Source organism: Lithobates pipiens, unplaced genomic scaffold, assembly GCF_037356315.1.
Source record: "Lithobates pipiens isolate NorthernLeopardFrog02 unplaced genomic scaffold, aLitPip1_a1.2 Scaffold_27, whole genome shotgun sequence".
Taxonomy (NCBI): Eukaryota; Metazoa; Chordata; class Amphibia; order Anura; family Ranidae; genus Lithobates; species Lithobates pipiens.
This window is the reverse complement of record NW_027507788.1, coordinates 174,999,406-175,013,039: the sequence shown is the minus strand read 5'-3', so window position 1 is coordinate 175,013,039 and position 13,634 is coordinate 174,999,406. Positions and strand designations below refer to the sequence as shown.

The following is a 13,634-nucleotide window of genomic DNA, read 5'->3' as shown; positions in this document are numbered from 1 at the left end:
TAAAATAAGTTGGGGGGCGTGGCCTGGACATGGCGGAGTAAGGCTGTGTTTCTTGTGAGCTCCCGGTCCCGGCCTGTTTCCCGCGGCAATCCGCCATCGCATCCGGCATGCAACCAGCCAAGGGCTGCAAGACGAGAGCCGCCGTCAAGGGAGAACGTTCTGGGGCTTCCTCCGGGTCCCTACACCGCTTTTTCAACCCAGCACAGCGGCGCACGGCCGGCGCGGACTCGGCGGCGCCACGTGGTTCGCCGAGCGGAGCCCCCGCACCAGTCACTCAGCGTTCTGATCACGGCCCGGACCGGGCGGTACCGGCGAACCCACGTCTAGCCTCAGCTATCCAGCCATCCGCTGCGCTGACCATGGAGGTATCGGAGGGCTCCCGCACGCCTGATCGGGCAGAGCAGGACCTCAGGACTTTGATTCAAGCCCTCCCCACTAGAACGGACATCGAGGCCCTGATCCTCCGCCTAGAGGAAACACACCGCAGGGACATTCAGGAGGTGAGAGAGGATGTGTCGGCTCTGACTGAGAGGGTGACTGTGGGGGAGGCCTCATTCTCTACCTTAGAGAACCGGGTGTCGGAGCTGGAGAGAGCCAGGGACCACCACCGTGACACCGCTATTGCCCTCCAGCTCCACCTGGAGGATGTTGAAGACCGGAGTCGCAGGAATAACTTGCGGCTCCGGGGTCTGCCCGAATCTTTGGAAGGGGAGGACATGGAGGCCGCGGTGCTGGAGATTTTCCGCAACTTGTTAGAGGACCCTTCCTGTGTGGTGGAGATTGAACGGATCCATAGGACCCTGGGTCCCAGAACCGCTGACCCAGAGCGCCCGCGAGATGTGTTGTGCAAACTACTGCGTTTCCCGCAGAAGGATGAAATCCTGAGGAGGGCGTGGGAGCAAGGGCAGATGGATGTGGAAGGGGTTCCCGTCACCATCCTCCCTGACCTATCCAGGGCGACACTGAGACGCAGAGCCATGCTCCGACCCGTATTGGACCTGGCAAAGGCGAAGGGCTGTACTTACCGCTGGGGTTACCCCCTGGCCGTCATCTTCCGTAAGGAAGGGAACATATACACCCTACAGTCGCCGGCGGACCTCCCCGGCCTATTTCGGTTCCTGGACGTGGACCAGATCCCGGTTCCGGATTGGCTTCAGATACTCCCGCGCCCGATGGGCAGAACAGGGCTCTCTCTGTACCGGGGCCCGTTGCAACCTAGACTTCAGCGGATCAGGAGACGGCCGCGGGTGGCCCAGAGGGAAAACCCAGGACACCGTGAGTAGATTTCTCCCACATGGCGCCTGAGCCCCGATTTTACTCAGCTCCCCCATGTTAACTTTTTTACCGTGCCCTGAGCACTTGGTCCCCCCATGACCTGATGGCTCCATCCCAGGAAGGTGACATTTGGATGGTTTCCCCCCCCCGCGCGCCCTGGGTGCCCCCCCCCTCTTTTGTCTCTTTTTGGGGTTTTTTCCCCCTTCAGTGTTCTGGCCGAGGATTTGGGTTGACCTAACCCCACCTGGGGGGACCCCTGTGCGCTGGCCGGGGTTGATTTTGGCTCTGTCGGGACGCTGGGGGCTGGGAGGAGAGAAGCCTTTGAGCCCTACTGTATGGATAACCGGCCGGCTGGCTTACAGGCTCCCCGCATCCGAGGAAGACTTGAGGCGGAGGGAGTGATCCAAGCGATGGCGTTGTATAACAGTTTCCCCGCATGGGACATTGCTGGAACCAGCCCTTCAATTGACCCATTGCGGCTTCGGATAGCCGCTGGACGTTGGTGGTAGCAGACTGGCGGGGTTTACGTGCTCCTCGGGAGGGGGCGGGCGGGGTGTTTGTCGCCCCGGGGGCAGATTTACGAGCTAATTAATGTTTTTGAATGCACCTACGGAGCACCTGAGGGACTGGGGAATCGATATACGGCACGGAGACTATCATTCCCACTCTGGTGCGGACACGGGGGAGGGGATGGAGCACTATTTGCATATATTGTCGGGGAGTGGGGTTGGGGGTCGCATTGCTGGGTTGATGTTTGTCTAGAATTGTTTCCCTGTTTATTTTTCTGCATATCTACGGTCCTATTTCTCTCCGGTTTCAGATGCGATTTGCTTTACCAATGTTTTGGCTCTTTTAGCGCAGCCTATGTCATGTCATATGTTATGTATACTGTTCTATAGTTAATGGGCTGTGATTGTTGCTGTGACAAACTATACTATTTCTGATTGCCGGGGGTGGCGGGTGGGATCGGTGGTCTCATTCCTCGGCCCTGTCCAATCACTACCCCACTTAGGCCCGCGCTCAATTCCCAGTACACAACTGGGGAGCGCTTTAGCTATATTTAGCACTGTTAGACACTTTTCGGCGCTGTTCTTCTCTTTGGACGGCGCCCTAATTCTAATTTTTTCTCTCACTACTTTTTCCTTCTTTCTTTCTTTTGTTTCTTCTTTTCTCGAGCCGAATAAGAGGCCCACCTGCTGACTCTCCTCTTCTTTCTTCAATCCCCCCCACCCCCCCCTTTTTTTTAGCCTGAGACTTTTCCTGCCCCCCCCCCCCCCGGACTCACGAACATGGCTGAACTTATTGTGATCTCACTGAACGCTAAGGGGCTGAACATCCCAGAGAAAAGGCGTATGTTACTTCATGATATGAGACGCATGAAGGCGGACATTGTATTTCTGCAGGAGACCCACTTTAGGACTAATTCCTTACCACTACTCAAGAATAGATTCTACCCTACGGTCTACCACTCCATGTATACTGAGGCTAAGTCCAGAGGTGTTTCTATCTTGATGTCGGCTTCAGTGCCATGGAAGTGCATAGACATTCAATCTGACCAGGAGGGACGGTTTTTGTTTGTGAAGGGGAAGGTAGGGGAGGCGATGATTACATTGGCGAACATTTATGCCCCAAACGACCGTCAGGACACCTTCCTGAAACGTAGACTGACACACCTTACACGGTTCGCGGAAGGACAGCTTATTGTTGGCGGGGATCTGAATGTACCCCTTACGCCTGCGGAGGATACCTCCACGGGTCTCTCTGCTATCTCTCGAGAGATGCGCAAACGAATCTCAACGTCCCTGCATGAGGCACAGCTTATCGACGCATGCCGTCTTTTTCATCCCGGAGAGAGGGACTATACATTTTATTCCAATCCGCATCAGACATACTCGCGCATAGATTATTTTCTAATCCCCCACAGACATTTGCATGCGGTAAAGGGCACCACGATCGGGACGATCACTTGGTCGGATCATGCCCCGATCACCCTGCGGTACGCCGTGACGGATATATACAAAACACAGAGGCCGCCCTGGCGCCTAAATGACAGTTTACTCCAAGACCCAGAGGTCCTCGCGGACGTGACTAGGGAAATCGGCCACTACTTTCAGGCTAACTCGACTACAGGGAGCGACCCCGGGGTGGTGTGGGAGGCGCACAAGGCCGTGATCCGCGGAGTACTCATCAAACATGGCTCTAGGATACACAAGCACAGGATGGCGCGGCTGGAGACGTTGCTACATCAAGTGCGGACTCTCGAGTTGCGCCACAAACACGCCCCCACTCCACAACTGGGTGCGGAGCTTGACACCGCTCGCAGACAGGTCACCGACCTACTTCATTTCAAGGCTAAGGCGATGATTCAACTCTCTCGGAAAAAAATTTATGAATCGGGGGATAAATGCGGGAGGTTTCTGGCTCGTACCCTAAAGGAACAGAAATTAGCTTCCTATATACCGCACCTAACCTCTCCCCGAGGTCAGAAAGTTTCTCTACCCCAAAAAATTTCGCAGGAATTTAGAACGTTCTATGATTCCCTGTATAACCTGAACACGCCCCCGCCCTCTGCGAATGATACCTCTCGATACATAGCTGCCTCCCTAATGCCAACCCTACCGACAGCGGATATAGAATTGCTAGAAGCGCCCATTACCTTACCAGAACTTCAGACGGCACTAAGCGCTACCAAATCGGGTAAGGCACCTGGCCCGGACGGTCTCACTGCCGCATATTATAAGACCCTTCTCCCTTCCCTAGGTACCCATATGGTTAACCTATTTAATAGCCTGAGCACGGGCTCACGTTTGCATGAGTCCACGCTACAGGCCCAGATATCGGTAATACCGAAAGAAGGTAAGGATTTGTCACAGTGTGGGAGCTATCGTCCCATCTCTTTGCTGAACACGGACTTAAAACTATTTACGAAAATTTTAGCTATTAGACTACAGCGACATTTGCCGTATCTGATCCACTTGGATCAGGTCGGCTTTGTTCCGACCAGAGAAGCGAGGGACAATACTACTAAGGTCCTGAACTTGCTCCATGTGGCAAACGATAAACGCATTCCGTGTGTGTTCCTCGGGAGTGAGCTGGCAATTTATGTTCTCCACATTGGAGTATATAGGTCTGGGTAACAGGATGATGCATTGGATCTCCGCGGTGTACTCTGACCCGACGGCCAGGGTCAGAGCGAACGGCGTTTTATCGGACTCATTTGGGATTGCCAATGGGACCAGGCAGGGATGTCCACTTTCTCCCCTGCTGTTTGCTCTGACCCTGGAACCGTTTCTATGTCACGTTAGGAACAACCCAGACATTATCGGGATAGGAACGACGGGAACGCAGTACAAAGTCTCGGCATACGCGGATGATTTGATGTTTACATTGGCCAGCCCGTCCCTTTCACTCCCTAATTTAATGCGCGAATTCGACGTTTATGGCAAACTCTCCAATCTCCGTATAAATTTCGGCAAGTCGGAGGCTATGGGCATAGGTGTACCTGCGCCACAGCTGGCGACTTTACAAACTCGTTTTCCTTTGAAGTGGACAGCTGGGGCCCTGAAATACCTGGGCGCCTATATCCCTTCAAGACTAAACCGTCTCTTCCAGCTTAACTTTCCGCCCCTACTCCACAAAATTAGAGCCTTGCTGAACCAATGGAACAGCGGTCTGCACTCGTGGATTGGCCGCTGTAACATTCTTAAAATGATGATACTCCCGAAATTTCTCTATTTACTCCAAGCACTCCCGATACAGATTCCAACGTCCTACTTCACCCAAATACGCTCTGCATTTATCTCGTTCCTTTGGGCTGGGAAGAAACCCAGAATACATAGCAAGATACTGTCACTTCCGAAGCGATGCGGGGGTCTGGCAATGCCGGATGTCCACACTTATTACAAGGCGATTCACCTCGGTAGACTGGTTGATTGGTGCTGCCATGAGAAGGTTAAACTCTGGACGCAAATTGAGCAAGCCCAGAGCGAAATTCTTCTACGGGTTGTTCCGTGGTGCTATGATGAGGTGCCGCTGGCCATTAAACGCCATCCGCTCATAGGCCCCAGTGTTAAGATATGGGGGCGGCTGTTGTTCCGGGCTCCCGTATTCCCTCGAAATTCACCGCTACGCCCAATCCTGGATAGCCCCCGCTTCATTCCTGGTACGAATGACATAGTATTCCGAGCCCTGGGGGAATCGGGGATTTCTAGGGCGGCACATTTCAGCATTGCGGGCAGGTGGAGAACGACTGCGGAACTGACAGACCCGACTGGATGTTATCGCCTAGACTTTTTGAGAGCGGCCCAATTGCGCCATTTTTTAGATACCCTGACGCCCCCCAACGCCAGGGATTCACCCTGCACGACTATGGAGGAACTGTGTTCTGGGAATGGGGCGGTGGCCCATACCTTGACCTTGACTTACGCGATACTGAATGCGCCACCGACGGACTACCAACTCCCCAGCCTTTCTAAATGGGAGAGGGAATTACAATGCAATTTCATGGACCACCAGAGGCAGAAAATTATTACGTTTACACACAAATCGTCCATCTGTACCAAGATACAGGAGACGAATTACAAACTTCTCACGCGCTGGTACAGAACCCCGGAGGTGCTGCACAAGTTCTTCCCGGAGGCGGCAGAGGTTTGCTGGCGCTGCCGGGAAGACAGAGGTACGCTGCTGCATATCTTCTGGTCCTGCCCCAGACTCCAGTATTTCTGGGGGGAAGTGCGCCGAATCACACAGAAGTTTACTGATCACAATATCCCTAATGACCCAGCGTTTTTTCTATTGCATGCAACCGATATACCTACACGCTCCTACAAAAAATCTTTAGTTCGGCATCTGGTGGATGCGGCAAAGGCTTGTATCCCCCTTCTCTGGAAGTCTCAGCTTCCGCCGACTCTGGATGTCTGGATTGAGAAAGTGGAAGATATTAATAAGATGGAAGACCTGATCTTGACGAGTCAGCATAGAGAAGCGTTGTACTCCAAAACATGGCAGCTCTGGAATATGTTTAAATACTCGCAAGAGGGGCAGGCTCTTAGAGGGTCCATTGGTACCCCTCCGTGAGGCCACTAGCAGCAGGCTGAACCATGGAGATGGGCTGCCTTCTTCGAGCATAGGCAGGACACCCATGTTCGTGAGTTCCCCATCCCCTCTTCCCTTACCCTTCCCCCACCCTTCTCTCTCATGTACCCCTAACCCCCCCCCCCCCTTTTTTCTTTTTTTCTTCTCTTTGTTCTCCACTCTCTTTCTTTTCTGGCTTCTCTTAGCATTCCAGGGCTTACTACTAGCTCTTACTGTTTTCTATATATTCCAAAAAAAATATGGGGGGAGGCCCCGCCGGGCCGGGCGACTGGTCATGGACTATAGGTCCCAGGGCATACTTCTATCGATACTTTGTTATGTGATTTGTTTCCTTTTTCTTTTATTTCTTTGTATTGCTCTGGACTGTGCCGGTATGGTACGTTATTTTATTTTATTTTGTCTGTTTCCGGGTTGTGGCCTGGTTGGTCCTCTTTTCCAGTTATAAATAAAAAATTTAAAAAAAAATAAAAAATAAAATAAGTTGTTTCATTGGACAAGGTGGGGAGGCGGGGGAGTGACATCATAGTGCACCATGTATGTTTTTTAATAAATACAAGACATTCTTTGATTGAATGAAGTTAAGAGAAGGAGCAGTAATGTCAAGATCTCCACCTCGTCCAATCAAAGAGCACCTTGTGTTCATTGAAAAAAGGTAAGGCGTGAATGGTGGAGGTGCTATCACTGTAGCAGCACCAACATCTACAGTGGCTTCCAGCTTCCCCACTGGTCCTTCATGTATGAAATACAGTATGCACATTCACATTGTGACAGCTGGACCAATTCAATGCAAATCATTTCTGGGGTTCAGCTTTAATGATTACAGAGCTGCATTCATTTGTGATTTTTATATCTGCCTAGAGTTCCTCTTTAATATTTAAAAAAAAATCACATCACTGATGATGATGTAAAGGTATGTAAAGGTATGTAAAGGTATGAGAGCTCACCTTTATGCATGTGACTAGGGACTAGTATGGGAATTGCTCCTAGCGAATGATTGAGGTGGATCCAGTTCCATCCCTGACATGGCAAAGCACCAAGTATAAGGAGTGCATGTCTGGAAATTACAAACAGTGGTTGTGTGTAGGACTTGGTGTGCTGGTTCAATGTGAGAGAGGATTTCATTGTCCAGAAGGCAGAGCATGGCTCCTCAGGCTATGCAAAAGGGACAGATTGTGAAGTTCGACACTAGTCACACATAAATGTGGACAAGGCCTTGCGGGGCAAAAGGTGTACATGGGCTTCCTGATAGGTGTGTAATGGCGCGTACACACAACCGAATTGTCCGCCGAACTAAGTCCGCATTACGCTGGACAATTTGATCGTTTTTATCGTAAAGTCCGGCGGATTTAGAAAGTAGTTTTGACTTAGCTTTCAGTGGACAATCCATTCGTCAGTGTGCTAGTCCGGCGGACTAAGAATGACGCATGCTCAGAAGCAAGTACGAGAAGGAAGCTATTGGCTACTGGCTATTTAACTTCCTTTTTCTAGTCCCATCGTACGTGCTGTACGTCATAGCGTTAGAAATTTTGAAGTGTCCGTGTGTGGCCAAGTCCGTTCGTTAGAAAGTCTGGCGGATTGTTTGCCGGACTAAGTCCGCTGGACAATTCGGTCATGTGTACGCGGCATTAGGAGTAAAGTTAGTAAAGTTAGTTGCCCCTGTAAGCCTGGGTTCACACTATTTTGAATTGGATGCGGGTTTCTCCGCATCCAATGCGTATAGCAGGAGATTGTGACTGGCTCTATGGACATAGCTCCGAACTGTCCCTGATTTCAGGGACTGTCCCTGATTTGGCGCAATGTCCCTCTTTCCTACTCCTTTGTCCCTCATTTTGGTCTGATCTATATAGTTCTATATAAAATGCACTTTTTATCTTTCAAAAAGGGTTTCCCAGTGCTAAACCTTTAATCCAATATCTAAAATTGCTGCATTTGTCAATTTTAAAAGCCAGTATAAAAGGAATTTTAGTGGTAAAAAAAAAGCATGTGTGGATTAATTTAACCTTTTTTTTGGTTATGCCCCCTTTAAGGGGCGTGGCAGGGGGCGTGTCCTATGCCTACATACGTTTTGTACTAGGTGTCCCTCATTCCCATCTCAAACTGTTGGGAGGAATGTATGGAGTCGCTTCACACATCTCCGCAGCTGTGCATCTTTTGGTCCGTTTCAGGTCCAAATTCAGCCCAAAATTCGGGCTGAAATCAGACCTGAAACGGTGAATGGAGACGGACCGGACTCCTGCTGGGAGTCGAAGCGTGCTGAGGTGTGAACCCAGCCTGAAGGTTTAAAGTGGGACAAGCTCCCTATACTTCTACTGGGCCCTTTAAATGCATACAAATGGTAAACACGGATATTACCACCAACCTGGTGAGACTGACTGCTTGCATTCATTTGTCCTCAAAATCTTCTTTAAAAAGCTGAAAATTCTGGTAAGCACAAGTATGCCAATACAGCACCGATCATGTGTACAGTGCTGTGAAAAAGTATTTGCCCCTTCTTGATTTTATTTTTATTTAATTTTTTGCGTATTTATCACACTGTGTATAGTGCTGTGAAAAAGTATTTGCCCCTTCTTGATTTTATTTTAATTTTTTTTGCATATTTATTACACTTAAATGATTGAGATCTTTGAACAAATTTTATTATTACACAAACATAACCAGAGTAAATACCAAATTCAGTTTTTAATTGATGATTTCATTTATCAAGGGAAAAAGCTGTTCAAACCTGCTTGGCCCTATGTGAGGGCCCTATTAGCCCTTGCTAATTCATGAATGAACTGTGATTAACCACATTTTTTGGAAAGCTGAGTTCAATTTCACTTGCTGCACTTAGGCCTGATTACTGCCAGACCTGTTGAATCAAGAAATCATTTAAATAGAAGCTGTCTGACCAAGTGAAGCACACTAAAATCTCCAAAAACATTCCGCGAACTAAAGAAATTCCAGAACAGATGAGAAACAAAGTAATTGGCATGTGTCCGCCTGGAAAACATTACAAAGCCATTCCTAAGGTTTTGGGACTCCAGCAAACCACGGTGAGAGCCATTATCCACAAATGAAGAAAACTTGGAACATGAATGAACCTTCTTGGCCTACCAAAATTACTCCATGGGCACGACGAAGACTCATTCAGGAGGTCATAAAAGAACTGCAGATATTACTTGCCTCAGGTAAGGTCCATGGCAAGGTTCGTGATTCAACAATAAGAAAGAGACTGGGCAGAAATGGCATCCATGGGATAGTTCCAAGGCCAAAGCCACTCCTGACCAAAAAGAACACAAGTCTCACATTTGCCAAAAAACATTTTGATTATTACCAAGACTTTTGGGCAAATATTCTGTGGTCTGATGAGACAAAATTTAACTTTGTGGAAGGTTGTCAGGAAGACTCTTTCAGAAGACAGAATAATGCCCGCAGACGAACCACCCAAAGAAGAGGCGTGTTAATGTGTGCAGTGCATCTCTGTAACAGATAAGGGCACCAAATAGGCTATTTAATCTCTTGCTTACTAGGCACTCAAACCCCCTTCCTGCCCAGACCAATTTTCAGCTTTCAGCACTGTCACTTTTTGAATGAAAATTGCGCGGTCATGCTACAGTTTACCCAAATTACATTTTTATCATTTTTTTTCACACAGATAGAGCTTTCTTTTGGTGGTATTTAATTGCTGCTGGGTTTTTTATTTTTTGCTAAATAAAACAAAAAAGTTTAGAGAAAAAAACAAACAGTTTCATAGTTTGTTATAAAATTTTGAAAACACGTAATTTTTCTCCTTCACTGATGTGCACTGATGAGGCTGCACTAATGGGCACTGATAGGTGGCACTGATGAAGCGGCATTGAGAGGTGGCACTGATGGGCACTAATGGTTGGCACTGATGGGTGGCACTGAAGGGCACTGATAGGTGGCACTGATGATCACGGATGGGTGGCACAGATAGGCACTGATAGGTGACACTGATAGGCAGCACTGATCTGTGGCAATGATTACAAGACACTGATGGGCATTGATTGGCAGCACTGGTGGGCATTGATTGGCAGCACCCATAGGCATTGATGGGTGGCACTGTGGGCACTGGTGGGTACTGATAGGTGGCACTGGTAGGTGGCACAGTGAGCACTGGCAGCTGACACTGGTGGGCACAGAAAATGCAGCTGTGACTTTCTGTATGAGGGACCAATGCCCCCCTGACAGAAGTCAGTGATCGGCTTCTTTTTCCCCTCATGCTGAAAGCGGGAGGAAAAAAAAAATACAGATTACCGAGCTTCTGTTTACATCACGTGATCAGCCGTCAGTGGCTGACAGCTGATCACATGGTAAGCCGAGTCTCACAGAGTCTCGAAGAGGGCGCCACATGCGACTGGCAGGGTCGCACACAGGATTTGCTGGGGAGGATGTCCATGGCTATTAAGGCCCGTGCTGCAACCGTCTTTCGGGCGGCAAGTAGTTAAGGGGGGATCAGCACCCAGGATCAATGCTGTCTCATCTACAGCGTTCTGTGATTGTGCTGTTACCTGCATCTGCTCTTGAAATACTTACTTGTTCCTGACTATTCTTGTTCTCCATCTGCATCAACCCTGGCTTGTTCTTTGACTATTCTCCTGCCTCCGTATCTGCACTTGATCTGATCATTCTTCTACGACCCGGTTTGTCTGACTCTGCTTATGTTCCAGTTCATTCGGAGCTCCCAAGTTGCTAGCACTTGTCCATCTGCCACTGGGACCTACTCTTCGGCTAAAGTACCAGCCTGTTCCTGCCCTCGGGAGATCTGCTGCCATTTGGCGTACTACTCAACCAGCAGCAAGCACGTCTACCGTCACTCGTGGGACTCTGCGCTCCTGCCCCACCTGTATACTCTAACAGGGCCCCTGAGTCAGAGGCCTTCCATTCCATAAACCAGGCTCTTCCCACCAAGTATGTGACAGTCTTTGTAGCTTCAGGACCTGGAGGACTTGCCATAATTGATGGAACCAAGAATTCTGAGCTCTACCAAATACTCCTGAAGGAAAATGTCCGGCCATCAGTACATGATCTCAAGCTCAAGCACACTTGGGTTATGTAGCAGGACAATGATCTGAAACACACCAGCAAGTCCACAAGCAAGTCCACCTCTAAATGGCTCAAAAATCTAAATGAAGGTTTTGGAGTGGCCTAGTCAAAGTCTGGACTTAAATCTGATTGAGATGCTGTGCTTTGACCTTAAACAGGCTGTTCATGCTGGGAAAACCCTCCAATGTAGCTGAATTAAAGCAATTTTGTAAAGAAGAGTGGGCCAAAATTCCTCCACGGGGAGGTGAAAGACTCATTGCCAGGGATAGCAAACGCTTGATTGCAGTTGTTGCCGCCAAGGTTTAGGGGGCAATTACTTTTTCACAGCACTGTAGGTGTTCTGAGGCAACATTTTTTGGTTGATTCTTTAAATACCAATGGGGTGACACTTTTAGACCCGCCAGGTAGAAATGTGTGCTTCTTTTATTTACACTTGTATTTATCCTTTGTCCATATAACACTCAATTTTGTTCATTTTGAAGGTAAAGCTGTGTGTCTTATTCGGGATAAACATCACCTTCTAGACATATCTCACCTGGTACGCCATGACGCTCCATATCTGTTTCAGAAGTATGTGAAGGAATCACATGGGAAAGATGTTCGTGTGGTTATTGTTGGTGAACAGGTGATCGGATCCATGCTCCGGTGTTCTACTGATGGCAGAATGCAGAGCAACTGCTGCTTAGGTAAGTGCACCTACATAGATCAATACAACTGATATTCTTAACCGCTGGGAACTTTCACTGCCACTAGACCTTCATCTGTAGAACAATCATTGGGGGAGCAGTTGGGTGTTTTTATTTGAAGTAAACCAAAACAATAAAGCACAAGGAGATACGGCAACCTATTTCTTTTGAATGGACCCCCAACACACCTAACCGGGGGGAAACACTGCACCACACTCTTTTTTGGGAATGCGCTGCAGCAAAGGTATGTTGCCCTAAAAAATAAAAAAAAGACAAGCATCCCAGTACACCTAATTATGACAGAATCCACACCTGACCCCTTTTTTGGGAACACAATGCCGCACAGGTGTATCAATTTAGTACATTCGAGTGCTTCCCAACACCGCATTAAAAAAATGTCTGACCCTTTTTTGGGAATGCGCCACCCCAGCACCATCATTTCAAAGGGCCTAATCACATACACTCCTCAACGTGGAACTACACTGCATCTGAGCACCACAACCCAAAAACACAATTTAACCTCTTGCTTACTGGGCACTTAAACTCCCCTCCTGTGTAGACCAATTTTCAGCTTTCAGTGCTGATGCACTTTGAATGACAATTGCGCGGTCATACAACACTGCACACAAATTACATTTTTATTATTTTTTTCAAATAGAGCTTTCTTTTGATGATATTTAATCACATTAAATATCACATCAAATAATTTTTTTTTTGATAAACAAACAAAAAAAGATGTAAATTTTGAAAAAAAAATCATGTTTCATAGTTTGTTATAAAATTTTGCAAACAGGTAATTTGTTCCTTCATTGATATGCGCTGATGAGGCGGCACTGGTGGGCACTAATGGGCTGCACTGATAGGCACAGATAAGGCGGTACTGATGAGGACAGATAAGGAGGCACTGATGGGCACAGATAAGGTGGCACTGATGGCCACTGATAAGATGGCACTGATGGCCCCTGATGGGTGGCACTGATGGGTGGCATTGATGGGCACTGAAGGGCACTTTCCCTATAACAGGGAACAGACGATCAGTGACAGCCACACTAGGAAGCACAGGGAGAGGTTTGTCTACATATACCTCTCCTCGTTCTTCAGCTCTGTGACCCGATCGCGGGGACACCAGCAGCGATCGGGTCCCGCGGCCACGGTCATGGAGCTCAGGACCAAGTCAAGAGTGCGCCACATTGTCATTTTACTTTCTATTGTACTGTGCTCATTGCAATAACTGGAAGCAATATCGTACTTGCTTTATATACTGTTATGCTGCTTCTTCTACATAAAAAATAAAAAAAGTAGGGCAAGGGGTCAGATGGAACTAGGTGTAGATGGTGCCAAAGAAATAGAAATCTAGCCCAGAATGTAGCCAAAGCTTAACCAGGGGATTTTAGGGGTTGAATGTTAAAGCAAGATTTGAGAGCAACCATGTAATCAGGAAACACAGCAAGGTCAGATAGTTCTAGGAACCATTGGAAAAGCAAAAGCTATACAGTGCCTTGAAAAAGTATTCACACCCCTTGAAATTTTCCA

The 13,634-nt window shown here is 48.2% G+C and overlaps 1 protein-coding gene across 1 annotated transcript in view; it reads left to right on the top strand.

Moving 5' to 3' along the window:
- RIMKLA (ribosomal modification protein rimK like family member A) overlaps positions 1-13,634 on the top strand; it is a 113,057-nt gene that overhangs the window by 75,460 nt on the left and 23,963 nt on the right. Inside the window, exon 4 of the mRNA XM_077457917.1 lies at positions 11,898-12,101. Coding sequence (XP_077314043.1) covers positions 11,898-12,101 — 204 coding nt within the window. The remainder of the gene's footprint in view (positions 1-11,897; positions 12,102-13,634) is intronic.